Source organism: Vulpes lagopus, chromosome 1 (assembly GCF_018345385.1).
Source record: "Vulpes lagopus strain Blue_001 chromosome 1, ASM1834538v1, whole genome shotgun sequence".
NCBI classification, from domain to species: domain Eukaryota; kingdom Metazoa; phylum Chordata; class Mammalia; order Carnivora; family Canidae; genus Vulpes; species Vulpes lagopus.
The window spans coordinates 131,652,933-131,679,996 of NC_054824.1; the positions used below are offsets into that span (position 1 = coordinate 131,652,933).

At 45.8% G+C, this 27,064-nt stretch overlaps 1 protein-coding gene across 5 annotated transcripts; it reads right to left on the reverse strand.

Moving 5' to 3' along the window:
• Positions 1-8,978: 8,978 nt before the first annotated feature.
• INO80C (INO80 complex subunit C) lies at positions 8,979-25,692 on the reverse strand. 5 transcript variants are annotated; one of them, XM_041742594.1, is made up of 6 exons: positions 25,137-25,251; positions 17,141-17,233; positions 16,667-16,777; positions 15,559-15,670; positions 14,565-14,632; positions 8,979-9,373 (listed from the first exon to the last, which is right to left on the reverse strand). In XM_041742594.1, exons 3-6 carry the CDS (start codon positions 16,766-16,768, stop codon positions 9,242-9,244), a joined length of 414 nt encoding a protein of 137 aa, XP_041598528.1. In that variant the 5' UTR covers positions 16,769-16,777; positions 17,141-17,233; positions 25,137-25,251; the 3' UTR covers positions 8,979-9,241. The 5 variants fall into 5 exon arrangements, with proteins under 5 accessions (XP_041598528.1, XP_041598507.1, XP_041598498.1 ...); XM_041742573.1 differs by lacking the exons at positions 17,141-17,233; positions 25,137-25,251 and adding an exon at positions 25,473-25,692; XM_041742564.1 differs by lacking the exon at positions 17,141-17,233 and having other exon boundaries at positions 25,137-25,394.
• Between the last annotated feature and the right edge of the window lie 1,372 nt (positions 25,693-27,064).

Genomic DNA, 27,064 nt, shown 5'->3' on the forward strand with positions numbered 1-27,064 from the left:
TGGCTATTTCCTTAGCAGGAAGAGATATTTAAAATGCAAGTCCATTTAAAGGAGCATCCTAAGTAAATCAAGGCACAGGCATTACAGATATGGCACAGATTGGTCTGGTAGCAGAAAGGTACCTGAGGTTTGAATCCATGGGTTGGAAGCTGCAGAGCATGGGGCACCCAGGTTCCCCAAGGGGGAAAGGGTTCAGCACAGCTCATGGAAGGCAGGGCTCTGGAAGGCAGGAGCTAGCCAGGTCTGTAGAGTGCACTAGATGTCAGCCATGCTTCCTTACCAATCTCCGCTGTGCTGTGGTGGTGCAGGGTTAGCATTTCCACTCATCTGCCCTTGCTCACACTCAAGGACTCTGCCTGGCATGCAGGCCAGAATTCTCTCAGGCTCTGGGTTTCCACATGTGTTCCTGCATGGAAAGTCCCCAGGCTGTTCCAGGATGTCCTCTGCAGTGTCTCATCCTGTTCTCCCAATCACAGCTGCAGGCAACCTGTGCCACATCCCTCCTGCCTGAGTCACTGCCCCAGGCTACAGGCTGCCTTTCCTCCAGCGTGACCTAGGGACCAGCCACTGTCCATTCCATCCTGTGGAATTCATCCTTTATTCTTCAAAAATACCACGGATTTATTTTTACTGCTTACATGAAATGGCTATTATCCAAGGAAAATTTTCCATACTTAAGTTATCCCCTTTCCTTTCCTACCTCCCACATAAGACCTAGCCTGCCCCATCTCTACTGGGCCCCACTCCCGATTACAATATTTGTATACTTCTTTTTCCCTAGTTTTCCTGGACAACTGTAACACCATTTTGGTCTAAAGGCTAGCCTGTCTTTTTTGGGTTGGTCCATGTACTCTCCAACCACCAGTCAGCACTTCTGACCTTCTCTTTTTTGCTTATTACTGTCTTCTCTCCATGGCCACTTTACCAACCCTCTTATGGCAGGAGGCTTCCGACCCCATAATGAATGGATGAATGAATGAAAAATGAACAAGCACAACAATGCCAAATGTCTAAATCAAGTGATTTTCAATTTGTTGAATTGACCAGAAATTTTGAGACCAGATGGATCTTATTTGTCTTAAATAATTGGCAGGACCCTGAAATCATATCATATTGTATTTCAAGTTTAAAATACTATAATACATAATTTGAGGCTATGTTTTGTGCCAATTACTAGATTCTGGAGAAGGAAAAAGAATGCCAATGGTTTTAGAAAATTTATGGGAGGAAAACTTAAAAACATTCTCAAAAATTAAAAAAAAAAAAAAAAAAGTTAGGGCAGCCCCGGTGGCTCAGTGGTTTAGCGCCGCCTTCAGCCCAGGACATGATCCTAGAGACCCAGGATTGAGTCCCATGTCGGGTTCCCTGTGTGGAGCCTGCTTCTCCCTCTGCCTGTGTCTCTGCCTCTCTCTCTCCCTGTGTCTCTCATGAATAAATAAATAAAATCTTAAAAAAATTTTTTAAACATCTCATGTAGTATAAAAAAATTTCTTCATGGCTGTTGGCATTTTACCCAGATATGATGGTAATACTGCCTCGAATCCCCACAGCATAACTTAGGTCAGGGGATATTTATTCTGAGCACTTCTAAGAAGTATTCTATAAAGATGGGGTGCCCATTTTGTATCAGGCAAGAGTCATTTGCCCCTGTGAAAAGGAAATATTCCCTCCTTTACTCGCTTTTCCTGGCTCTACTGGGGCCAGATAGCTCAGTGTCAGGCTCCCTGCCCTCAAGGATCTCAGCCTGGTGACTGTGTCAGGCAACAAACATGGAGCCTGTGCACTGTGGACTTGGGGGGAATTCTGGAGCAGGGAAGAGACAGAGAAGCTTTCTGGGGGAGGTAACTACTAAGCTCAGTGCTGAGGGAGAAGGGAATTCTCCAAGTGATAGCAGACAGGCAATGAGCTTGCCATGTTGTGGGAAATGAACGTTGCTTTGAACACAACTAATTTGAAAGTTGTTTTAAATTCTTATTTTAAAGAATTTAAATTACTATGTACTCTTCCCCCTGAATTCCAGAACTTCAGAGTAAAAAACAGAAGTTCCCCTTCTTTGTAACTCCTACCCCAAAACCACTCCCTTCTCCAAAGGAGACTGTCCTCTCCTTGGCATGAATCCTTTCACATCCTTTCTTATGGATGTTTTTGTTACTATAAAAATTGGGTTCACCTATGATTTGGGGATTTTTTAAAATTCACTTAGTGATATGCCACTCATGGTTTTAATGTCTAAATCTGACTTTTTGTATAATAGTGCGTTTTTCCTATTAAATTAGAGAAAAAAGATAAAGAAGGAGAATAAATAAAAAAGCTTCTTATAATTAACGATGGACCTTGCCGGAGGCCTAGGAAATCAGCATTCTGAGAGAGAGTGTCCACAGTATGCAGCCCACTTTCTCTGAGGAGGTCCCTGGCTGGGGGCAGTGCTGCTACAAGGGCTTGCGTTTGTGCTTCCAGAACCATCGTGTATACATTCCATCCCTAGAGTGTCCTGTCTCTCTGTTCTTCCAATGGCCAGGTTTGCCTCTGAGGCCGAGCCAAAGCTCATGGCCCCTGCCACACCAGAAGCCAAGAGATGACAGCATCAAATTTGAGGGATCCCTGGGTGGCGCAGCAGTTTGGAGCCTGCCTTTGGCCCAGGGCACGGTCCTGGAGACCCAGGATCGAATCCCACGTCGGGCTCCTGGTGCATGGAGCCTGCTGCTCCCTCTGCCTGTGTCTCTGCCTCTCTCTCTCTGTGTGACTATCATAAATAAAATAAAAAGTTTTGAGGGAAAATGGTAACGAGTGGCACAAATACATAGGTTATTGTTTCTTTGCAAAACCTTCCTGACAGGCAAGCCAAGAGTTTAGGGGGAATAGTGCTAATGTGTACTTTTGGGACATCTAAGTTTTCAAGGTCTGATATTGTCTCCAAAGGGGCTTTTTCTTTGAAAAGACCAGAAACTCTGTCATCTTTATCTCTAGTTAGCAGCTTCCTCCCCAGTTGTTATTAGGGGAGTTATCAGTCACTAAGGCCTTAGTTAGATCTCAGAAAAAAGCCCTTGCAGTCATCCCTATCACAAAGCCCAGGCCATGCCATTCTGCATTCACGCTGGAAAGATCCAAGGCCCTGGGTCCCCCTGGGGTTGGTGGAGGTGACTCATCTGTCTGACCCTGAGTGGAAGAGTGGCGTGTTTGGTGCACACTGTGTGCCTGTCAGCAGTCAGTATCCTGTTGGCCAGGAAAGCACTACCTCTTCCCAGGAAAGGCTTTGTCTGCTGCAGAAACACAAGCACCAGTGGACAGGGGCCACTGAGTCCTAGAAGGAAACCTGGCTGACTTCTGGGCTCCTGGGTTTAGAGTGGGAAGAAAGATGCCCCATTTTCACACCCAACCCTGCCACCAAAGCATATAGACAGCTTGCCCCTTTTCGATTTTTAAGTATTTTATGGCCCGTTATTACAGGGAAACAAACAATGGTAGCATACCCAGTGGATACCGAGGAAGGCATAGAACAGCAATGATTTTGAAGAGGCCCAGTGGGTTGTTTCTCAGCTTGTTCCTTCAACAGAGCTCATTCATCAGAGCCCTCTCCTGTCTACCCCCTGGCCTCTCTTCCCTTGGCCTCAGTCACAGATTGCTTACTTATTTAGCTAGTTATTTACTCCTTCTCTTGCACCATAAAAATTTTTTTTAAATAAAAAATAAATAAAAAAACAGCTGATAGGGCAGCCCGGGTGGCTCAGCGGTTTAGCGCTGCCTTCAGCCATGTGTGATCCTGGAGACCCGGGATCGAGTCCCACGTCGGGCTCTCTGCATGGAGCCTGCTTCTCCCTCTCCTGTGTGTGTGTGTGTGTGTGTGTGTGTCTGTGTCTCTTGTGAATAAATAAATAAAATCTTAAAAAAAAAAAAGAAGAAGAACCAGCTGATAAAAATACACCGAACAGAAGATGGAATAAGTGACCAAGATAAGCAATGAAGAAGACAAGGAAAATAGTTGATAGAGCCAGCAATAAGATGAACACATGGAAATGTCTAGCATATGAGGTTGTTCAGTTATGACAAGTGGGCTGCAAATATTGAATCTAAGAGTTCTAGAAGGGAAAGAAAGGAGAAAAAATAAAAAATGAATTTTAAAAATCTTTTAAAAGAACAGAGAAAAAAGAGAATCAGAAGGAGTATATTGATGACTTAGGAAAAGGTCTGTCTTTCTAAAGCAGAGCCCAGAGGGAGATAAGTGAGTGATGATCACAGTTCCCACTTGTTGGCATGTGGACCAAGAACGGTGTTTATTTTATTTTATATAAATTTATTTTTTATTGGTGTTCAATTTGCCAACGTATAGAGTAACACCCAGTGCCCATCCCATCAAGTGCCCACCACCCAGCCACCCCTACCCCTGCCCACCTCCCCCTCCACCACCCCCAGCCTGTCTCCCAGAGTTAGGAGTCTCCCATCAGAAACAGTGTTTAAATGCTCTTCTGACATTTCCTCATCCCATCCTGGCAGTCATGTGGAGCAGATACTATCATTATGCTCATTTTACAAATTAGGAAACTGACAGTTTGAGAGTTAGTTCCCAATTTGCCCAAGACCAGAGAATTGGTCAGTTACAGAAATGAGATTCAAACCCAGGCTGTTGGGCTCCCTGCGGTGGGTGCCACACTAGGAATTTCACCCAGCAGGGCAGTGGGGGGCCCTCAGGGTGTACTTCTGTGTCAGATGCAGTAGCGATTTTTGTAGGGCTGTGTCTCTGGGCAGTAGATCAACCAGTATTTTCTCAAACCATAGCTAGTCATTCCAATGCACCCCAAACCTGCTCGAGCACAGATGGTTTGTACAGCAAGAGACCCTCCGCGCTGATGTCTCTGGTCCCCACTGCAGCCTACACCAGGAACTACTTTTACGGCACTGTCCGATCCCAGAGTACTCAAGGCCTCACGTGCTTCTTCCAATGTGTCTTTTTTTTTTTAAGAAGGCCCCATGCCCAATGTGGAGCCCAGTCCAAGGCTTGAACTCATAACCCTGATATCAAGACCTGAGCTGAGCCCAAGAATCATATACTTAACCGACTTAGCCACGTGCCCCAAAACATATTCTTTTAAAAAGCATTTTATTCGGCCCGGATGGCTCAGCAGGCAGCCCAGGTGGCTCAGCGGTTTAGCACCGCCTTCAGCCCAGGGCCTGATCCTGGAGTCCCGGATCGAACCCCATGTTGGGCTCCCTGCGGGGAGCCTGCTTCTCCCTCTGCCTGTGCCTCTGCCTCTCTCTCTGTATGTCTCTCATGAATAAATAAATAAAATATTTTTTAAAAATAAATAAAAAGCATTTTATTATAGAGAAATTCAAACACATATGAAAGCAGAATAGTATAATGAACCTCCATGTACCCATCACTCAGCTTCAACAATTATTGACTCCTGGCCAATCTTGTTTCAGCACTACTCTGATCCACTTCCTCTCCCCCATATTGTCCTGCCGCAAATCCCAGAGATCATATCATTCTGCCTATAAATATTTCAGTATGTGTCTCTAAAAGATATGAATCCTTTAACATTACCATACCATTATCACAGCTAACAGTATTCATAAGAGTTCCTAAATATCATCACATACCAAATTTCCAATTGTCTCGAAAATGTTTTAAGTCTTTTTTGTCTGAATCAGTATCCAAATGAGGCCTACACATTTCCTATCAGAGAGAACATTGTTTTAAATAACAGTTATCATTTCATGTATTTGGAAGAGGACATCATTCTAATCTCTCCCCAAGGTACCTGTCCTATTTGGTCAGGTTCTTCATCCATTTCCTTTGTTATCCTTTTTACTAAGTTAAGTTATAGGTCACTGGAAGCAGCATCCAGAGTGTGATGTCTTTTTCCAATGGCCATGGATTCAGAAATAAAAGATTTCTCATTGAAAACACTTTTGGCCCAATTATAAAACAAAATTCAAAATCCAGATGAATGTATGCTTTAACTTGGGAGACAGGAGCAAAATGGGTCCCTCTCATCCACATGCGCTCTAGAGAGCATTTTCCAACATTATAAGAGGTTCTAATCTATGTGCAGTAATAGATTGTTCTCCTCTTAAAGTGAAGACAAGTATCAGAGAGATACTGAGAAAGAGTCAAACTCCATTCAGAACAGATTGAACCTCGGTTTAGTTTTATGAAAACAATCTGATTTTTCAGCTAGTGCTTTCTTTTTCTAAAGGGCTGAGAGTATCCTTTGTATACTACAGGCCAATGCCAGAATTGACAAGGTATCTGAGACAAATCACCTGTGGACATCCCATGATGGGCAAAGTCAAGTTCTCATCCAAAGTTGAGGAAAGACCCTCTGCCAGAGGAGGGGAAAGCAGAGTGGTGGGGATCAGACCACTGGAAAGGGCAGTTAGGAGGACACTGAAAATGTCCAGGCAGGAGGTGATGTGTTCCTGAAGTCGGGTAGGAACAGGACCAGAAAGAAGAGGGGAGGAATCTCCAGGGCTAGAATGCTGTGTGAAAAGGAATCCTAAACACACACACACACACACACACACATTCCCCATGGCCCTGCAAAGAGCCAGATGATCTGTGGATTATAAAACATACCCCAGGGGCACCTGGTGGCTGAGTAGGTTAAGCATCTGCCTTTGGCTCAGGTCATGATCCCAGAGTCCTGGGATCCAGCCATGCATCTGGCTTCCTGCTCAGTGGGGAGCCTGCTTCTCCCTCTGTATTTATGCACTTTCTCTCCCCTTCTCAAATAAATAAATAAATCTTAGAAAAAAAAAAAAAACACCCCATGTGAAATATCCACTTTGTAATTAGAGCAATAAGGGTTCTCCGCACTGGCTGCACATTAGAATCACCTGGGGAGGGACGCCTGGGTGGCTCAATGGTTGAGCATCTGCCTTTGGCTCAGGGCGTGATCCTGGAATCCCAGGATGGAGTCCCACATCGGGCTGCCTGCATGGAGCCTGCTTCTCCCTCTGCCTGTGTCTTTGCCTCTCTCTCTGTATCTCTCGTGAATAAATAAATAAATAAATAAATAAATAAATAAATAAATAAATAATCTTTAAAAAAAAATCACCTGGGGAGTTTGAAAATATTGTGTTCAGACCCCAACTCAAGCCAGTTGAATCAGAATCTCTGGGTATTTTTATACCTCGCCCTATCTTCCTACCCACCCCACCCTACCCCAAAACAGAGGGGATGCTGATGGGTAGCCAAGGCTGAGACCTCTGGGCCAGGAATGGACAACAGGACTATTTCAGCACAAAATTACCTGCCTGGACTCCTTGTTGGAAGTGTTCACAGCTTGAAGCTTAGTTTGGCTCAGCTTGGACCCCTGTTGCTCAGGGTGAACTGACCTGATCTTTGGAACTCAGCCCTGTGCTCAGGGCCTGGCAAGGAAAGCCTGGCAGGGGAACAGGAAAGAAGGGAGCCAAGTCCGGCACATATGCTTCCCTGCGCCTGTGGAAGGTGGTGGTTCTCACACTTCTGCACGTCAAATTCATACTGAGCTATTTGTCAAATGCAGATGCCTGGGTCCCACTCCCTGCTAGGGTCAGAAGTCTAGCATGTGGCCCAGGAATCTGCTTTTTAATGGGTCCCAGGTGACCGTGACAGAGGTTTCACAGCACACATGTGTGCATGTGCACATACCCCAGAAGCCCTGAGGCCTGCAGGAGCACCAGTCTGTGGGCCCCCATGATGGACACGCACGGGGCAGGGATTCTCTTTCATCCTGAACCCTGTCCCAGGAGAGGCTCAACAGTTAGGGCTGAGGTAGCACCCAGCAGTAAGTCTTAGAAATGATTAGAGCTTCCATTTCTAGAAATGGCTAAAATTGGATAGTGGGACACTATCCACCTGGGGGCCTTCATGGAAAAGAAGTGGACGTGCCTCAAGTTTTCTTTGTATAATAGAAGGTCGAAGTGAAACAGGAAGGACCCTTGGCTCACTTACTCCTTATTTCCACCAAAAGGGAAACTGGAGGATTTTCCGAGGCTGACTATTGGCAGCAAGTGCAGGAGCGAGAGTGGGAGCCCAAGAGTGGAGAGTGGGAGCCTCTGGTCACTCAGAGAACTTCAGTTTTAGCACTGGGTTTCAGGTTTGAGGATCCGTGCACCAGAGGCTCAAATGTTCAGGGTGCCTGAACTTATGAAAGGGTCCTACCTCTCCTGGCCCTCCCTTAGTCCCTTTCCATGGGAAGGGAGCCACCCAGCACTCTTTCCACTCTCACCACTGGTTTACTGGGGTGACATAGGGGCTGTTGTACCGAAGAAAAGGAAGCCAGGTTCTAGGAGGCTGCCACCTGCCCAGCAGGCTGCTCTCCCAGCTTTGTTTTTCTCTTCTCTAAGCCAGGAGAGGTTGCGGGAGGGGCATTCCCTCAGAAAGAAAAGGCACCTGGCCTCCTAATGCCCCAAAGCAGAGACAGCTCAGGCCCAGAAGCCTCAGGGTCTAGTTCCACTGTTCCTGAAGAGATATGGGAGTGGGTGCAGAGGCCCAGAGTATGTCTCCACGCTCTCCCCTGCTCTCCTCCTATGAGAAGACTGCTGTTCCAGAGCAGGCTTCTGTCAAAGGGGCAGCATCCTGTTCTAAGACAAAAGCCCTTCTTGGAAGAAGTGTTCACGCCTCATACTCCAGAAGTGGGGCTGGGGCTGTGTGTTATCCAGCAAAAGCAGCTATAACAAAATTCCAGACTGGGTGGCTTCCATAACAGACACATGTCTCTCAGTTCTGGAGGCTGGGAAGAGAGGCAGGCCCAGTGCAACAGGGCGAGTATGCAGCTCTTTCTTCTCCAGTCCCAATTTTGGAACCTCTTCTAAGCATTCTGATCAAAAAGAAAAGCTAACTTGCTCTAAAGCAGGAGTCACTGGGACTAGGAATAATCCAGCCCTGTTGTCAGGGTTCACTGTACAGTCTTTAAATGTGTTATAAGAGGGTTTACAATGTTGAAGCAAAAACTCGGGAATGTACATGGGTTAAGTGAAAAGCACAATTTTGTATTTTCTTGTCAAACAACTTTACTTGAGGCAACAACTGAAGTATAATTTAATTCAACAGGAAATATCACACTTGGAGGGAAAACACAGAAAAGAAAAAAAAAAAAAAAAAACAACCCTGAAATTAAAGCCAAACATTCTTTCCAAGGCACAGCACTGACATTTCCAGATTGACAGCAGAATGAGTTTGTTTCCATGAAACAAAACCATGAGTCCAAAATTTGCCTTTGAAACAGATTTCCACCTCATCTCCATTTCTCAAGGCTCAGGGAACGATGCTTGTGGCCTTCCTCAGGGCCAGGTAGCCAGTGACGACGTCAGAGGGCAGCCTCCGGATATAGGAAAACTCTTCAATGGTGCTGAAGCGCAGCTTGCTCTGGGGGTCGGTGTAGTTGGCCTGGGTGGGAAACAGGCAGAGAAAGGCAGTACAGTGGTGGTGGTGGTCAATGTTTCAAGTTTAAAATTTTTTTCTATTTTACTTAAAGTGAGATATCTTCATTTTGTCTTACTCTGTCACCAAGAACACTAAATTGCTTTTTTTTTTAATTTTATTTTATTTATTTATTCATGGGAGACACAGAGAGAGAGAGAGAGGCAGAAACACAGGCAGAGGGAGAAGCAGGCTCCATTTAGGGAGCCTAACGTGGGACTTGATCCCAGGACCCCGGGGTCACGACCTGAGCTGAAGGCAAACACTCAACCACTGAGCCACCCAGGTGCCCCTAAATTGCTCTTTTTGTCAAAGACTTGTTAATCTTCCCAGACTTGAGAAATACTTCAGGGTATGGACAGGAGGAAGAGGAGTAACCACATCATACACTAGTACTCTTCTGGTAGGTGCTACAAGGGCTCCAAGGGAACAGGGCCAAAATGGAATTTGTGATGATCCCTGGTCCCTGTCTTCAAACTCCCATCTGCTCCCCCAAGGCAGGGAACAGAGGCTGGCAAGGCACACCTGCCCCACCCTGTTACACCCCTGCCTGCTCCTCTCCTGCTCCTCCTCCTTCTCACCCTCCCCATGCCACTCCCTGGGCTCCATCACAGTGCTGGATGGGCCACCCACCCCCACTCTCCCGGTGGAAGGGACCGCCACCCTACAACTGCAACCAAGGTTATCTTCACAACTAGCACTTCTGGTCATGTCATTCCTTGGTGTGAAATCTCAGTAGGTCATCTCAAGTCCTCAGCATGCCTCCTCAGACTCTGCCAGCTGGCCTGGGCCCTCCTCCTTCCCAGGCGTTTTTCTCAGCCACACATCCCCACTCTGGTTTCAGCTGCCATGGCTCTCAGTTCCCCCCTGCATTCATACCCCACTCGCCCCTTCCTGGGGAGGGCCCAGTCTATCCGTAATTGCCTGCTCATCCTTCAGGGCTCAGCCCCCAGTCATCTCATGGGGAAGCCTTATCTGCTCCCCACCTCCCACTCTCCCCATATCTGTCTCCTGTGGAATGCTTATCTCTCTTGCTTTTACGTTTGTTATCTGCATGACTCTGAGTAAAGTCTAGGCTGAGAGGTCCTAGGAGACAGGAACGCTGTGGTTTGCTTATCACGGCATCGGCATCGCTGCTCCTTGTACAATGCAGAGTGCACAGTTGGCCTTCAGGTAGTGTTTGTATGAGTGATGAATGAATGAATGAACGAACAAACGACCAGGACAATCACAGAAAATAAAACTCACTTCTCACTGACCTATCAAAATTCTCTTTTGGTCTGTTTTCCCCATGTGCATAATGAAGAAAATTCACTTACTGTATACCTCAAGTCACAAATAAAACCTTGGTCCTTCAGCTTAGTCTAGATCTTGCCTTTCTGTCCCACATTTCCTTTAATGAGAGGAACATTAAAGAAGGCTTCTACAGATTTTGAAACAGAAAACATGAGGGTTGGATGGAACTGGAGGGTATTATGCTGAGTGAAATAAGTCAATCAAAGAAGGACAATCATCATATGGTTTCACTCATATGGGAAATATAAGAAATAATGAAAGGGATTATAAGAGAAAGGAGGGAAACTGAATGGGGAAAAGTTAGAGAGGGAGACAAACCATGAAAGACTCCTAACTCTGGGAAACAAAGGATTGTGGAAGGAGGTGGGTGGGGGGGATGGGGTGACTAGGTGACGGGCACTGAAGAGGGCATTTGATGGGATAAGCACAGACTGTTATATGTTGGCAAATTTAATTTTAAATAAAAAAATTTTTAGAAAGAAAAGAAAACATGAGGGTGAATCAGTTGGAACTCCCTTTAAAAAAGTATTAAAGATGACATGGAAGTCTAGACAGATATGGCCGGGTACTCCAGGGCAGGCAGTGTGCTGCAGTGCTGATCACCTGTGTGGACCCCGCCAGTGGCAGTGCCATCACTGAAGAAGGGAGAGGAGGCTGAAGCAGCAACAGCTGAGAGGAACTCGGTCACAGGGCTCTCACAGCCTACAGAGCCCTCAGTTCTGCCTCAGGGGATCTCCCTAAGGTAGTTACCGTCTGTGCATCAGGGAAAGATTAGTCCTCATGATTAATTAAAGCTCTCCACAAAATAAAACCTTGGTCCTTCAGCTTAGTCTAGATCTTGCCTTTCTGTCCCACATTTCCTTTAATGACAGGAACATTAAAGAGGCTTACACGGAAAAAGAGCAACAAGTCCCTTTCGAGAACTCCTGGCCACGAGGCAGTTGGATGGACTGACTGGCAGGAGAGGCTCCCGGGCAGTTCCAAGCATGGCTGCAGGTCCCTGTGGCTGGCTTTGATCATCCAGCCTCCAGATAGGAACCGGCTTTGCCCTGGCTCTGTTTCCATGGCTGCCTCACTCTTACCACCAAACTGTACAGAGCCAGCCCGCCCAAGTTCAGGCCTCAGTGCCAAGAAGGCTGAAGAAATAAGGCATGATACAGAGCTGTTTTGGCACCAACAAAAGCTTGCACAGACCAGACCTGACCTAGTATTCTGAACAGAGGGAGGATGCCAATGACACCCCAGAGTTGAACAAGTAAAAAACTGCACTCCTCCAGTCTTCCCTCCCCTGGATTCCATCCCTGGAGCCTGAATAAAACAAGGGCCGCCTTCCCGCAGGGCAGCAGTGAACAGCTTTAAGGCCTCCCCTGCCGCAAGGTAACAGGCAGGGTTCACTGCTCTCCCCATCTTACCCAGAGCCACGGCACTTCCCGTAGCTTTGTCACGAGGGCTAAACACAGGTGTGACCCCGAATGCCTTCCTGCCATGCCCACGCACAGTGGACAGCCATTTGGCCAGCCGAGAACAGGTGAGTCAGTGTAAGCATGAGCTGGATGTTATTTTTTAATGATGCAACTTTAATTTACACAAGTAACAAATGGACATATTCTCCTCTAAAAAAAAAGAAAGAAAGAAAGAAAGAAAGAAAGAAAGAAAGAAAGAAAGAAAGAAAGAAAGAAAGAAAGAAAGAAAGAAAGAAAACGTCATGAATAAGCCTCAAGTCCCTTTTTCCAACCATCTACCATTCAGAAGTCCTTGTCTCTCCCTGAGGAAACCACTGTACGCAGGCACCCTTCCAGACCTCATTTGTATATACCCTTACACACAGATATAAACACCCCAGAGAAATTACCTACGATTTTTTTGTGTATATTGTTTTTTGCTTTAGTGATACCATGCTGCTTATGCTGCTTTGCACCTTTCAGTAAATAATACATCTTGCAAGTTTACCCCTGTTGTTACGTATTCATCAAGCTCACAGATTGGTATGAGAACACCTCCACCCCCTGATCTTTATTTTTTTTCCAATATTTTGCTCATAATCCCATTTTCTCATCATCCTTGTACACACTATTTCTCTAGGGAGCTGCCTAGAAGGCAAATTGCTGGGTCACAGGCTTTAGCTTTTCTGTCTCAAAAGGTACTACCAAATGTCCTCCAGAGAATCCAGACTATTCCCACCTCAAAAGGGCTGTGTATGAGGATTTCTGTTTCTCTATGTTGATGACGTTTATAATCAAACATCTTCATTTCTTCCCTGTTGAGTCTTTTTCCTAATTATCAGTAAGGCTGAATATCTACTTCTTTGTCATCTATATGTCTTCCTTATAACTATCTTCATATCCTTTTAGTCAGTCCTTGTATGGGACGGTCTTTCAATGATTTGGTAGAGTTCTTTGTATATTCAAAATTTCTTAATTCTGGGCAGCCCTGGTGGCTCAGCAGTTTAGCGCCTGCCTTCAGCCCAGGGTGTGATCCTGGAGACCCTGGATCGAGGCCCACATTGGGCTCTCTGCATGGAGCCTGCTTCTCCCCCTGCCTGTGTCTCTGCCTCTCTCTCTGTCTCTCATGAATAAATAAAATTTTTAAAAAATTTAAAAAACCAAAATTTCTTAATTCTTACATACAGTGGGTAAGAGGCTTAGGTTATGTATGACATGACAAGTCCTTGCCCAGGGCATAAAGGGGCCTGGAACAATGCCTCTCAAGATGATTCTCATGCCTCCTCATGTGTGTAAGCCACTGCACTAGCAGATGAGCTACCCTGGTGGGGATAAAGCTACCTCCTAAGAGACCACCCTCTAAGTCTGCCCATAAACCATGGCTTCTACAAGGAGAAATGTCCATCTGGGGCTGCCAGACTAGCTCTCCTGTTATAAACAACTATTAAAATGGGTCAAATATACGAGGTGACTGTTGGCAGGCAGGAGATAAGATAGTGTAAGACTACAACACTGCTCATAAAGGTGAAGTCCCCTCCGAGGTTAGGAGATACCTGCCCTGAATGGATGGCAGAAGAACCTACCACACACAGGTGAACGCACGCACATGCCATGTTAAAGTACTTCTACTCTCCCTGTTGTTTTTTACAATCTCTGTATTTAAGGGTCTATGTTAAAATGTTTCAAGTACAGGGGTGCCTGAGTGGCTTAGTTGGTCAAGTGTCCAACTCTTGATCTCAGCTCAAGTCTTGATCTCAGGATCATGGGTTCAAGCCCCACATAGGGGCTCCACACTGAGCATGAAACCTTCTTTAAAAAAAAAAAAAAAAAGTTTGTAGGACATACAACGAGTGTGCACTGCGTGGAGGAGAAGCTACAACATACAACTGATTCAGAAAGAATAACTAACATTATTGTCAAAAATATAAGAAAAACATCTTTCCCAGCATAAAATGTGTATCATTAGTTTAGTCAGTTTTTCAGAAGTTTAGAGCTGTACATTTTCATAAAAATATAAAGCATTTAAGTGATTTGAGTTTTGGAAAGTGAAGTGCCTCATTTTGGTTCAAAAATATTTTTTAAAGTACAATCATCTCTAAAATATGAGAAATTTTTTACACTTCAGTAGTAAAAAAAGGAACTGTTTCTTTCATATTCTCTCATGTATTAACAAGCAGAGGAAGGGGCGGTAAAACCCAGGTCTCCCACTTTCTGGAGCAATCTGCCCTCCGAGCTGCTCACACGGAGGCCCCAGATTGCAGCCACTCTACAATAAGTGTGTGTGTTTCACCACAAACCTATCACCTGTTCAGAGTATGCAGGCTCCAGGCGGGGTCTGCATATCAACACTGGCAAAAGAGTAGTGTGAAATCTCCTTTTCAACTCAATGCTATGAGACCTAGAGATGTAATTATACTCACAAGAAGACCGGAGACATCAGAATACTTCTTAGCTGGTTTAAAGGAGGGAGGAGCATCAATACTGAAGTCTGGAGGGAGAGGAAAAAAAAATAAGATAAGCTGGCTTTAAAATATTCAGATCCCTTTCTTTTTTTCTCCTAAAATGCTGTTCAATAATATTTCTGAAATTTTCATTCTGTGATTAAGCCCTCACAGAATTCTCTGGGGAAATAACACAGTATGTCACAGACCAGGTGCAGGCTCTGGAGCAAGCTCTGCCCTGTCCTGGGGCCCCTCTACTCCAGCAGAAGCACTGGAAAGCTCATCTGCCCACAGGCCACTCTCACTGTTGAGGGCTGCACAGACTGTGGGCGATGCCAGACAACCCACTAATGGGATCTGAGCGTCCGGACACCGGAATGTCCACACCCAGACTACTGACTAGCTCACTTGTCACCCATCTGAGTCACCCTCATGAGAGATGTGCTGCAGGACAGGACATGGAGGAACTTTGACCTGTACTTTCCAGTGAGGTTGAACAGAACATCTAACAGTGCTTTACACAACTGTGAAGATCTTGCAGCATAAGGCATTTACTCTGACGACCAATGGTACAGACAGTAAAACAGGGTCAGCCTTTAAGATGGTGGTCAGAAACCCTCCTATATCTTGGGCAACCCAGTTCTTGGAAATAAATTTTCAGAATAGACTCTGGAATAAGAAGTTTGTCTCACAGAAACACCAGTAGTATTGTATCAGGACCTTTTCCTGTAGATTGAAATGTCAGTGGTGCCTCTAACAGCCACAAGCCCGGGGCCAACACAAACAGGTTCAGCACAGATCCTGCTGTGGGGACCCCCCTACATTGTCTCCCTCCCCCCAATGTGGATGCTACTCTCCCAGCTCCGAACCACAAGCTGATTCCTATGTTAATGCAAACACAGGCAAGTAACGTAGGTAGGTTCGGTTCCTCCTCTGAACATTATACACACACAGAAAGCTCTAGACAGCTCACAGTTAGGATCGTTCAGTTGCCACGGCAATGCCCTTTCAGAAGCGAGGATCTGTTTTAGGTTCTTCCAGGTTCTGTTCTTCTTGCCAGCGACTGCACCGCCGTGGCCAGAGTGCTGGGATTGGAGACGTGCATCAGAAGAGACAAAAATCAGTGGAGCCTGCCATTTCAGGATCTGAATGATACTTATTCATCACTGTAACACACCCCTCATTCTGTGAGCTCATTTGTACCCCCAACGGTTGTTGTTTAAGAATTACACTGTACACTTTCATCTGACATAAACTTTCAGATTATCAAAACCCATGAGGTAGCTGATCATGAAGTAGAAATAAAAGGGTGGTGGTGGTTGTCCTTTTTTTACCTGCTCATAGAAAGTCACATCCTTTATTGGGACTAAATAGAATTCACTTATGAATTTTCCCATTACTTTAAATTTATTACAAAGTTAGATTTAAACTCATGATCACACCTCAACTGCCCTTCTGAGGGCAGGTCACTGCCTTGCAAATTACTGGAGCTCCTGGAAAACCCAAGTAAGCCTCAATCATCGCATGGCAAGCCCTCTGGAATTTTCTTTTCTTTTTTGTTCTATAAAAATGACAAAATAAAATGGAAAAGAATACCAAAATCTGTTGCAGGCATTGGTAATACTATATTTTTAAAACTGATGAAAAACAAACTTCTAATGACATAATATGAATCTCTGTAATTACTATAGCTCTTGAGAATGAAAGGAAGAGTAGCCTACTTCTGCTTTACTGCAACATAAGTTAGATTTACTTAAATTAATGAGAACTCTTTTAGTTCATTGTTTTAAGCCTCATCTAAAACTTACATAAGACCAATGAAAAGGGATGGTGAGCAATCATGGAAATGACCCGCTCTCAAAATAGTATCCTTTAACCAGTTGTACCAGGGAGAACTGGCCCACTGGGTGAGCAACAAGAAGGGCCCTCCTTCTGCCTCCACCCTCTCCTAACAGCCCAAGGCAGAGAAGGTGGTGACTTTGACAGAGAAAGGACATCAGTGCCACCGGGCTGCAGGCCCAGCAGGATCAGAAGCTGGGGTGTGGCTGTTTTTTTAATTTATAAAATACCTCGAAGCTTACCACAAAGTTTGGATCCTTAAATGGCAATGGCTTGGCAGCTTTTTCCATAGGTCCTGTGCTGAAATCAGAGGTCACCATCTTATTCTCACTCATGGCTTCCATGCTGATACCCTTAAAAAATAATAAGGATTGTCTGAGGTCAGTTTCTTCTAGGTGAACTCTCTAACTTGGCTCCTGACAAGACAGATGATACCACAGGACATGTGAAGGAAGACAATGCCCCCAGAGCCCTAGCGGGTGGCCTGCACCAGAGAAGGGCACGCCAGACTGGGAGCACTACCTGTTGTGCGGAAGCCACAGGAGAGACAGCTAGGCCCCAGCTGCCTCGCTTCCTGGTTCCCCCATGTGCCAAGCCGTAGGGATGGCTGTCCTACCAAAGCCGCTCATTGAACTCTGACAACTGCTCTTACCCCTGGTTTCCAGAAGAGAAAACTGAGGCTCAGGGGTATGGGCTCCAGGCCACACAGTGATTACCTCTGGATTCACATCCAGGTGGGGCCAATTCCAAAGTCCTCACCATCTCCGCAACACATCTTCCCTGCTCCTCCTGATCTTGTCAAACTGTGCCTTAAAACATTGAGATAAAAAAAAAAAAAGGGCCAGCCCCTGTAAGGGTGTCATCAGCCAGAGAACCCGGGCTCCAGCCCTTATGCTTCAAGGGAGCAACAGGACATAAGCATTCGTAGGAAGGAGAGTAGAGGGAGAGGAGCCTGGGCGGCCACTGGTCAGGGGCTGCACCCCGACAAGCAGGCTAAATGCTTTAAAACAAAAAAACCTGTCAAGTTAATCATCACCAAGAAAAAATAAACCAAAGTAAAAAATCACTTCTGATTTTTAACATAATTTCCAGTCTTCCTAGACTGCAATAAATTATTTTTAATTGGTATATAATTTACATACAGTGGAATACCCAGATCTTAAGTGTAGGTTTCATGAGTTTTGCCAAATCTTTACACTCGGTTAACCTATGTCCCTATCGAGATAGAGAATATCCCCATCATCCCAGAAAGTACCCTCATGCCCCTTCCTAGTCAGTACCCTCCATTATCAGGGGCAACCGCTGTTCTGATTTCTACCATGTCACTTTTGCTTATTTTCAGACTTCATACAAATGGAATCTGACAGCATGTACTCTTGTCTTTGGCTTCTTTAGTTCAGCATAGTGTTTTTGGGATTTCTCTATGTTGTTGCAGAGGTCAGTAATCTGTTTGACCATATTTGTGTGCCCTCAGCAGAGTGGTATTCCACCGTATGGATATACCACAATTTGTTTATCCATTTTCTGTTGATGAGCACCTGGGGCATTCTCAGTATTCAGCTATTATAAATAACACTTCTGTGAACATTCTGTACCAGGCTTTGTGTGGACCTGTGTTTGCACTTCTCTTGGGTAAATACATAGGAGTGGAATGGTGGGGCTATATGCTAAGTGCGTATTTAACATTATAAGAAACTGCCAACTCATTTTCCTAAATGGTTGCCTTCTTTGACACTCCCAGCAGCATGGGCCACAGAGGCCAGTCACTTTGCTGCAGTAGTTTTCTGAATGGTCTCCTCTCAAACACCTTCCCAGACGCTTTGCCAGGGTCTCTGCACGTGAGCCTGTGTTCCTCCTCTGTCCACACCACCTCATCCATCTGGCATGCTCCTCTACCTATCCCCCCCTACGCTTCATGATCTTTCCTAACTTTTTTCTCTTCCAAAGCCCAGCTCAATGTCAACCCTGTAAGAACTAAGAAGCCTCCAATTTCTCAACCTTTTCCCACCATCTGCAGCCAGAAGTGTTCCTGTTGCTCTCTTTCCTTTCACCTCCTCCCTCCCTCTCCCTGGAGTCCTTCCCACAGCCCTCAGCCCTCATCTGGCAGCTTCCTCAGCTCGCTACCTCAGAGGGGCTCTGTGGGGCACAACTTGCCCACTCCTTCTCTCCAGCACAGTGAGGCATTCTTAAATGAAAGCCTGATGGGGTGACGGGGCTCCCCTACTTTATAGCAGGCCAGTGGGTCCCAATGACCTGGAGATGAGAAACACATCCTGGCCTCCTCTCCACCCTTACCTTTCACTACCCCTCCTTCCCGCATTTTGTATTTTCTGGCACAAAAGCCATCGAGTCATTTTCTATATGGTACAAATAGTTTCCAATTTTCCCATTTTCATTTATGCTTTACTGAGATTATTTTCATCAGGATTAGTCCATGTCAGTTTTAATTTTATAACAAAGATAAGATCTAGCATTTTGTACATAACTTTTCTTGCCCTGGTAATGTTTCCTTCATGGTCATGGCATTTCTGCCAGGTATGTGTATCCCGTGAGGCCAAATTTGATGGGGAAAATTTGATTTTCCCCATCACATTTAATCAATAACCAACATGACCATGTGTAGTTTTAGCCTGCTATCAATGTTATTTTGTGTTGACTCATTTTAAGACCAATATCTATTATAAACTAGATAGATGATTGATAGTTTGTATTTATGTCTTAGTCAAGGAAAAACAGCAGCTTTGTGAAACAGGGAACAAGAGACCAGAAGAAGGAGAGACAAAAGAGAGAGGTGAGCAGACGAGGGAAGAGAGACTCAGGGAGTGGGAATGCACAGAGCAGTTGCCCATCCAGCTCGGTCTTCTTTCTCCCCACATCTAACTAGATCAGAATCTACCGTATGTGTATTCTGAGGAATACATAAGGAATGAGGGAAGGCTAGAGTGAAGCCGTGCTACTGGACTGAAATCAGTGGTTAGCAGCATGGGCTCACGGCTTTACTGTTTATTTTTTTTTTTTTTTATGGTTTTTCTGCTCAGGCAGAAAAACAGATACAGAGAGGAGGGGGGGGTGGGGGGAGCACACCCGTCTCCTTCCTAGCTCTCTCCTTGGACACAGCTGTAAACAACAACAGGCAAACCTATGCTCAGATCCTGGTTTCTAAATGTGATTCTCCAAGAAGTACTGATCCTTTAAAAAGTAGCTGGCTCTAGGGCTGGGCAGGAAAGTACAGAATGGGTGCTGTGGTTCGAGAAAGAAAATAGCTCTATCAGTCTGCTAGGGCAGCGCTGACAAAAATACCACAGACTGGGTGGGCTAAACAACAGACATGTATTTTCTCACAGTTCTGGAAACTACAAATCCAGACCAAGGTGTCAGCGGGATTGGTTTCTCCTGAGGCCTGGGTCCTCTGCTTGTAGACGACTGTCTCCTTGCTGTGTCCTCACTTGCCCTTTCCTCTGTACACCCCCTTCCTTGGTGTCTCTTTCTTTTATACTGACAACAGTCATATTGGATTAGGGATCCACTTTTATGACCTCATTTAACCTTGCTTACCTCTGTAATGGCCCTATCTCCAAATATAGTAATGTTCTGAGGTCTACTGGGGTGAATCTTGAAGGGACACAGTTCAGTGCAAAACAGCTCTCAAAAAGTGATGGGGTCTATTAAAGGACTCTAGCCAGACTGAAGAGGTTCCTACTAGCTAAGGACAATTTGAGAAACAAAATAAATAACACTGATCCAGAATATATAAAGAATTGTTAGCACCCAACAACAACAACAAAATTCCCTTTTAAAAAAAGAGCAAAAGATTTCAATAAGCATTTCTTTGAAGATCTACAAATGGCCAGCATAAAAGATGCTCAACATCATTAGTTATAGGGAAATGTAAATCAAAACTACAATGAGATATCACTTGGGATGGCCACAAAGACACTAATATGTTGGCAAGGATGTGGAGAAACTGCAACCCTCACACATTGCTTGTGAGAAAGGAAAAGGGTAAGGTCACTTTGAAAAACAATTTGGTGTTTCCTCAAAACATTAAACCCAGAATTATCATATGACCAAATAATTCAACTCCTAAGTATATACCTGAGATAATTTTTTTAAGTCTGCAAAAATGTGTGCATATTCATAGAAGTATTTCCTTTTTCTTTTTAAGAAGTATTTCCTATGATAGCTAAGATGTGCAAACAACCTACATGTCCATCAGCTGATGAACACAGAAAGTGTGGTAAATCCACACAATGGAATACTATTTAACCAGAGAAGGGAATAAAGTCCTGATCCTTGCTATACCATGGATAAGCCTTGAAAATATTACGATAACTGAGGGGCACCTGGGTGGCACAGTTGATGTCAGCTCAGGTCATGATCTTGGGGTCACGGGATCGAGCCCCTACGTTGAACTCCATACTCAGAGCAGAGTCTGCTTGAGTTTCTCTCTTGCTCTCCCTCTGCTCCTCCCCACCTCCATTCTCGAATAAATCAATCTTAAAAAAGAAAGAAAATATTATGAGAACTGAAAGCAGACACAAAAGACCACATATTATATGACTACATTCGCATGAGGTAACTACAGCAAAGATCAGAGGTGGTCAGGGCTGGGAGGAAGGGGGAATGGGGAGTGACAGCTAATAGAGGGTTTCTTTTTTTGGGGTTGTGGAAATATTCTAAAATTAGATGGTAGTGACTGCAAACCACTGAAGTGTACATTTTTTAAGAGGGTGAATTTTATGATATGTGAATTATAACTCAATAAAGCAGTTACAAATAAATTTATGGATGAATGAATTAAGCTAGTCTCAAAGTATCTCTTCACGGGATACTTTAATACAAACAGGAAAATAATAACTTTAGAGTGGAGAAACCTGGAAGACACCACCTTAATAAGTACTCAAAGCCAGCATTAGTGATAACAGAACATATGGCCATCATGTGCCATGCTATGATCACTGAGAAGGGGCAGCGTCACGTCTGTACTCTTGCCAAAAATGTATTACCCATATCTGATCATGAGGAAATATCAGACAAGCCCAAATTAAGGAACATTCTATGAAATAAATGACCAGCACTCTTCCAAAGTGTCAGGTCGTGAAAGATAAAGACCAAAAAACTGTTCTATACAAGAGGAAGCTAAAACACATGACAACTAAACCAATATATGATCCTAGATTGGATCCTGGACCCGACCAAAGACAAGAATCCAGTCTATGTATTAGGTGTCAGTGTTGCTTCAGTGTTAATTCCCTAAATTTGATGGCTGTACTATTGTGACGTATGAGAATGCTTTTGGTTTTAAGCAATCCACACTGAAATATTTAGAGCATTAAAAAAAAAAAAATACAGTGACCAAAAGAAACCTCTTCCCTGGGGAAGGCTGAGCTGCTAGCCTGACAGCGAATGAGCCAAGGGCTCCACGGACCTCCAGAGGAAACTATAGCTGGCATGCGGGTCAGGAAGAGTGGCCACCTGTTCTTTCAAGAGGCTGTAGTTCAGGAGTGAAGGAGGAAGCCTAGCTCACTGGTCGTAGGAACCTGAGATGAGCAGGTCTCAGGAAACTGGCCAGTGTCAGAAGAAGCAAAGTGGTCTTTTTCTCAAGGAATTTAGTGCTTCATTAGGGTGGCCACAGGACTACTCATGGACTACGAGGAAGCTGGCCGAAAGGTGGCCTCAAGTACGTGAGAGAGACAGCCCTAAGAACCATACAAGGAGCTTCTCCTCAGAACAAAAAAGCCAGATTGCTAGGGTCAGCTCAGGCCAAATAGGCAAAGTGAAAGGTTTCCCAGGGCCAGATACACTTAAGTTGCAACTTTACTGTTGTAGTGTTTCATGAAGAAAAGGACTGCTTATATAATGTTTCCATCTGAGAGAAAATAAGCAAATACAGCTGCTAAAGAAGCAAGGGGAAGATCCCAGAGGGGAAAGGAGAAGCAGGCCCCAGGGTCACTGACAGTGATACCAGAACCTTCCACAGAAACCACCCAGGTGGTGGCCACTATCCTCAAAAAATGGCCTTAGCTTTTCCTCCCCTGCAGGAAGGGCAGAGAGACTGCCTCTTCCCCCTTTTTCTGGATGCCTCTTCCTGATTCCTCATGGATAAGCTCCAAGGGCCGTGTGAGCAGTGAAATCCTGGGCAGGAATCAGGGCGCTCTTTCATGTAGGCCGTTCCCAGGCCCCAGGGAGAGACGGGAAAGCGCTGGAAGGCAGGCAAGACTGGGGAGGTGGTGCTGCCCTGGGGGCCACCAAGAGAAGCAAGTATCTCAGCAAGTGTGTGTGGGTTGGGAGGTCTGGGAGCTCTGCCAGGGGAGAGGATGCACTGTCAGACAGGTGCATCTGCTGGGAGGAAGGGGAAGGTGTGGGAGAAAGTGCCAGAAGTCTGCATCACCACTCGCCATTCCCCCATGCCAGAGAAGAGGCAGCAAGGGAAAGAAGATGATGTGCTCAAGCACTGAGTTTCAAAGGGGACCCCTCCTGCTCCTTTGGTCCCTCCATCATCCTCTGTCCTTCCCTTGTCAGCAGGGCCATGGAGGAGCCACGGTGAAGAGGGGCCAGAGAAAGGAAGCCATCCAACAAGAACTGAGCTACATCATTCCAGAGCTGCATCCTGCCTGTTTAACAGTGAGGACTCTTCCCTCTCAGACCAGGATCCAAAAGAACACCCCCCTCTGGGCCCTGAACTGGGTGTTGTGCCGTTCCTCCTTAACCCCACCCTGCATGATACCACACCCTCATTCTTCCCCACCCTGGGCTGCAGCCCCGCTGGGACTCTGGTGCCTATTAGTGATAGGATGAGAGGGAGTGGCCTTCAGTGAAAGGGAGGATCAAGTCCGTGAAGCTAGAACACAAGAAAATAAAATTTTAAATGATGTACAGTTTCCATATTACAAAGCCACTGTTAACACCAAGAGACTTTATGAGCTGAGCCACCCCATCCCGGAGATGTGAACACTTGACAAAGAGGAAAGAAGTAATGCTTAGCACCAGGGCTGTCCCCTTTTTGCAGCACCAGAAGTGCTGATGCAAGTCCCAGGGAGGAGAAACCTGGCCCTGTCAAAGCAGCATAGGCCTGCCTATGGCGACTATCTGCTCACCAAATACATGGCTTCGTCTCTCCACATAGCGGCCTGAATAACTGACTCAGAAATAAGGACAGCATGGGCACAAAGACAAATGCACTTTTTCTTGTCACTGGAAAATCAAATGCCCAGTCACATCGATCCAAAAGTATTCTAGAATCAAATTGCTGAGCCTAATCTAGAACTGCAATGGTGTAGTTGGGTGACTTAAAGTAGAATTGTGAGAAGCAACCCAAATATTTGATAAAGTCGGTTAAATAAGAGCACTTAATTCCTTAAGAAGCCTGTCAACATAGATTCGTGAAATAACTCTGAGCTGAAAGCAGGGCGCACAATGTTACACATTGTGGACAATAATGAAAAACTCTCTCCACGCAGAAAACACAAATTATAATAGTTGTCAGGGAATAAGCGAGTGACTTATGTCCACTTTAAAAATAGAAAAAAGAGGGATCCCTGGGTGGCCAGCGGTTTAGCGCCTGCCTTTGGCCCAGGACACGATCCTGGAGACCTGGGATCGAATCCCACGTCGGGCTCCCGGTGCATGGAGCCTGCTTCTCCCTCTGCCTATGTCTCTGCCTCTCTCTCTCTCTCTCTGTGACTATCATAAATTAAAAAAAAAAAAAAAAAGAAAAAAGAGGGGCACCTGGGTGGCTTAGTCCATTGAGCCTGGGATTCTTGATTTCAGCTCAGGCCATGATCTCAGGGTTGTGAGATCCAGCCTCTCATTGGTTCTGTGCTCAGCCGGGAATCAGCTTGAGATTCTTTCCCTCCACCTCTCCCCCCAACTCGTTTTCTCTCTCTCTGTCTCAAATAAATCTTGAAAAAAGGAACTTCTAAAACTAACACCATGATTTCCTTTTAAAGCTGGAGCAGGGATGCCTGGGTAGCTCATTGGGTTAAGCATCTGACTCTTGAGATTGGCTCAGGTCATATCGCAGGGTCCTGATATCCAGCCCGGTGTCAGTCTCCACACTCCGCAGAGTCAGCCTGGGATTCTCACTCTCTGTCCCTTCCCCTACTTGTGCGCGTGCGCGCGTGCGCGCTATCGGAAATAAAATCTTGAAAAAAATAGATAAAACACAGAGGTTATTTTAAGAATCAAACGAGATAGGGGTGCTTCGCTGGCTCCTTCGGTGGCGTGTAACTCCTGATCTTGGAGTTGTAAGTTCAAGCCCCATGTTAGGTGTAGAGATAACTTTAAAAAAAAAAAAAAAAAAAGGATTAAATGAGCTAGGATTTAGAAAGTGCTTAGAACAGTGACTGGGGACAGTGCTCTCTTATTGCTTTAATAAAATGCAGGAGCCAAGAAAAACACTGACCTAACCGAACACTCCTGCTGGAACTGTGGGGCCTAGGTCACCCAGATGCCATGAGGTCTGCGCCAGGCACTGTGCTCAGGGCCTTCCGGGCATGATCTCATCCAATCCTCTTTAACAACTCCATGGAGTGAGACCAAACCACTTTGGGATGGGGAAACTTGAGAGTCAGCAGAGTACTTTTCTGACAAATGAGGGGAGCCATCAGTATCAATACATCTTGGTATTCCTCTGTGTAGGACATTGGAGCGCTCGGCACCTCACGACACTCGGTACACGTCTGTAGAAAGGACGAAAGTGAGCACGCTGACCTGTGCTTGCCTGAAACTCAGAGAAGTCCTGGGCCTCAACCTAACGAGACGGGAAGGAATGATCATTCCACTAAGTCGGCAACAGCACCTCCACCTCTCCTGCTCTCGAGGGCAATGCAACGCGTGTGGTGCTTGAACCAACGCCCGCTTGCCCACGTTGAGGAAAAATATTTCATCTGCACCAGCGACCGCGTCCACCGGCGGCGAGACCCCCAGAACCTGGAAGGCCCGGCACCTAGGCCCCGGCCCGGCCAGCTCTGCTCGGCTCTGCGCACGCGCGCGCGCTCCGCCCCGCACGGCCCCGCGCATGCGCAGCGCCGGCGAGCGACAGCATACCTGCGTAAAGCTAGAGGCGGACACTTTTTTCTTCTTACTGGCGCTGTAACTCCCAGCGCTGCTGCCGTTGTGGGAAGGACTGGCTGGCCTTTTCTTGCTGTTACGGGCTATCCCCGGGGTGGAAGTGGTGGCCACAATTGGAATTTGAGCCGCCATCCCTACCCTGAGTCTTCCTCCTCCCCCGCCCCCCCTTTCGCCGGGCCGGCTGTGGGACTTCCGGCTCGCCCTTACTTCCGCCTTCGGGCGCGAAAATCCGGCCTGGACTCCCAGCGCGGTCGCGGACTTTGGGCCAAATCTAAAAGGCGGAGGTCGGAGCAGTCCATTCCGTGGAGGTCGGAGCAGTCCATTCCGACACCCCAGGGTGTCTTCACCGGGTCACCAGGTCGGCGCCCTGCTACTCAGACGCTCTGAACCCGAGCACGTGCTTGGAAATTTGCAGTGACTGAGAAACAGAACATCTCATGATCTTTTTGCAAACACTGGGTTCTTTAAAAAAATTAAAGACCGTGCTATCTTTCTTCAAGACAGAACCCTGTTCACCTTTTAATGTCTACGTGAAGTTCTGGGTGTTCTGGGTGGATGGAACAGACCGCCACGCTGCTGGGGCTCCCCTGCTGGGGCTCCCCTGGGTCGCTGCCTTGGCTTGCGGAGCAAGTTTGTGCTTAGTGGCTGGGAGCCCAAAGGGACTGGAGGCGTAGAGTGGTTCTTAACCTCTTAGGAGCCCCAGACCCTTCCCCCGCCAACACCAAACGTATGCAGTGTGGACAAAATTTTATACGCGGATTTCAGGGAATTTGCAGCTAAAACCTACTTATGAACTTCGATGGGACACGCTCCCCGCTCCCAACCCCTTTACTTGTCACATAACTTGATTAAAGTCTTTTATCTTCTGGGCAGCCTGGGTGGCTCAACGGTTTAGTGCTTGCCTTAGGCCCAGGGCCTGATCCTAGAGACCCAGGATCGAATCCCAGATCAGGCTCCCTGCATGAAGCCTGCTTCTCCCTCCGCCTGCGTCTCTGTCTCTCGTGAATAAATAAGTAAAAAAAAAAAAAAAAATTATTTTAAAGTCTTTGGCTCCTGCTAGAATGTAAGTTCTATGAGGTGAAGGCCGGTTATGTTTCTTTCGCTTGTCTTTTCCAGGGCGTACTACCTTGCAAGTCTTTGGAACAAATTTTGTTTTGTTCTTAACGAAGTAATTCATAAATGAACAAATCCCCTGCAGTAACTAGTTGAAACTAGTGCATTCTAAAACAGGAAAGAATCCGGGTATTTGAAGGATAGGCTACAGAATGACTTAGAGGTGAGAGAGAACAGTTAGGGAAATTAGCAATAATGTTTACACCTTTTCTCCTTTGGAGAAAGTAATGACCTACTGGTGTTAAAATATCCTCTCCGCATGATGAGATGAACACTGGGTATGATACTATATGTTGGCAAACTGAATTTTTTTAAAAAGTCCACGTGGTTCCAACTCATCATACTCTTGCTTTCATTATTTCCTGTCCTAGGAATGCACTTAGCTCCTTTGCCTCGTTCAAACGCTACTTCCAGCGCAAAGTTTTCTGCCATCTACTGCACCCTCCTTCCCCTCT

Coding starts and splice junctions, on each gene's coding strand:
- INO80C (XM_041742573.1), bottom strand. CDS start 25,628: ATGGCGGCTCAAATTCCAATTGTGGCCACCACTTCCACCCCGGGGATA. Junction 15,671..16,666: donor TTAAGGATCCAAACTTTGTG/GTAAGCTTCGAG, acceptor CTCCAATCCCAG/CACTCTGGCCACGGCGGTGC. Junction 14,633..15,558: donor GCAACTGAACGATCCTAACT/GTGAGCTGTCTA, acceptor CTCTCCCTCCAG/ACTTCAGTATTGATGCTCCT.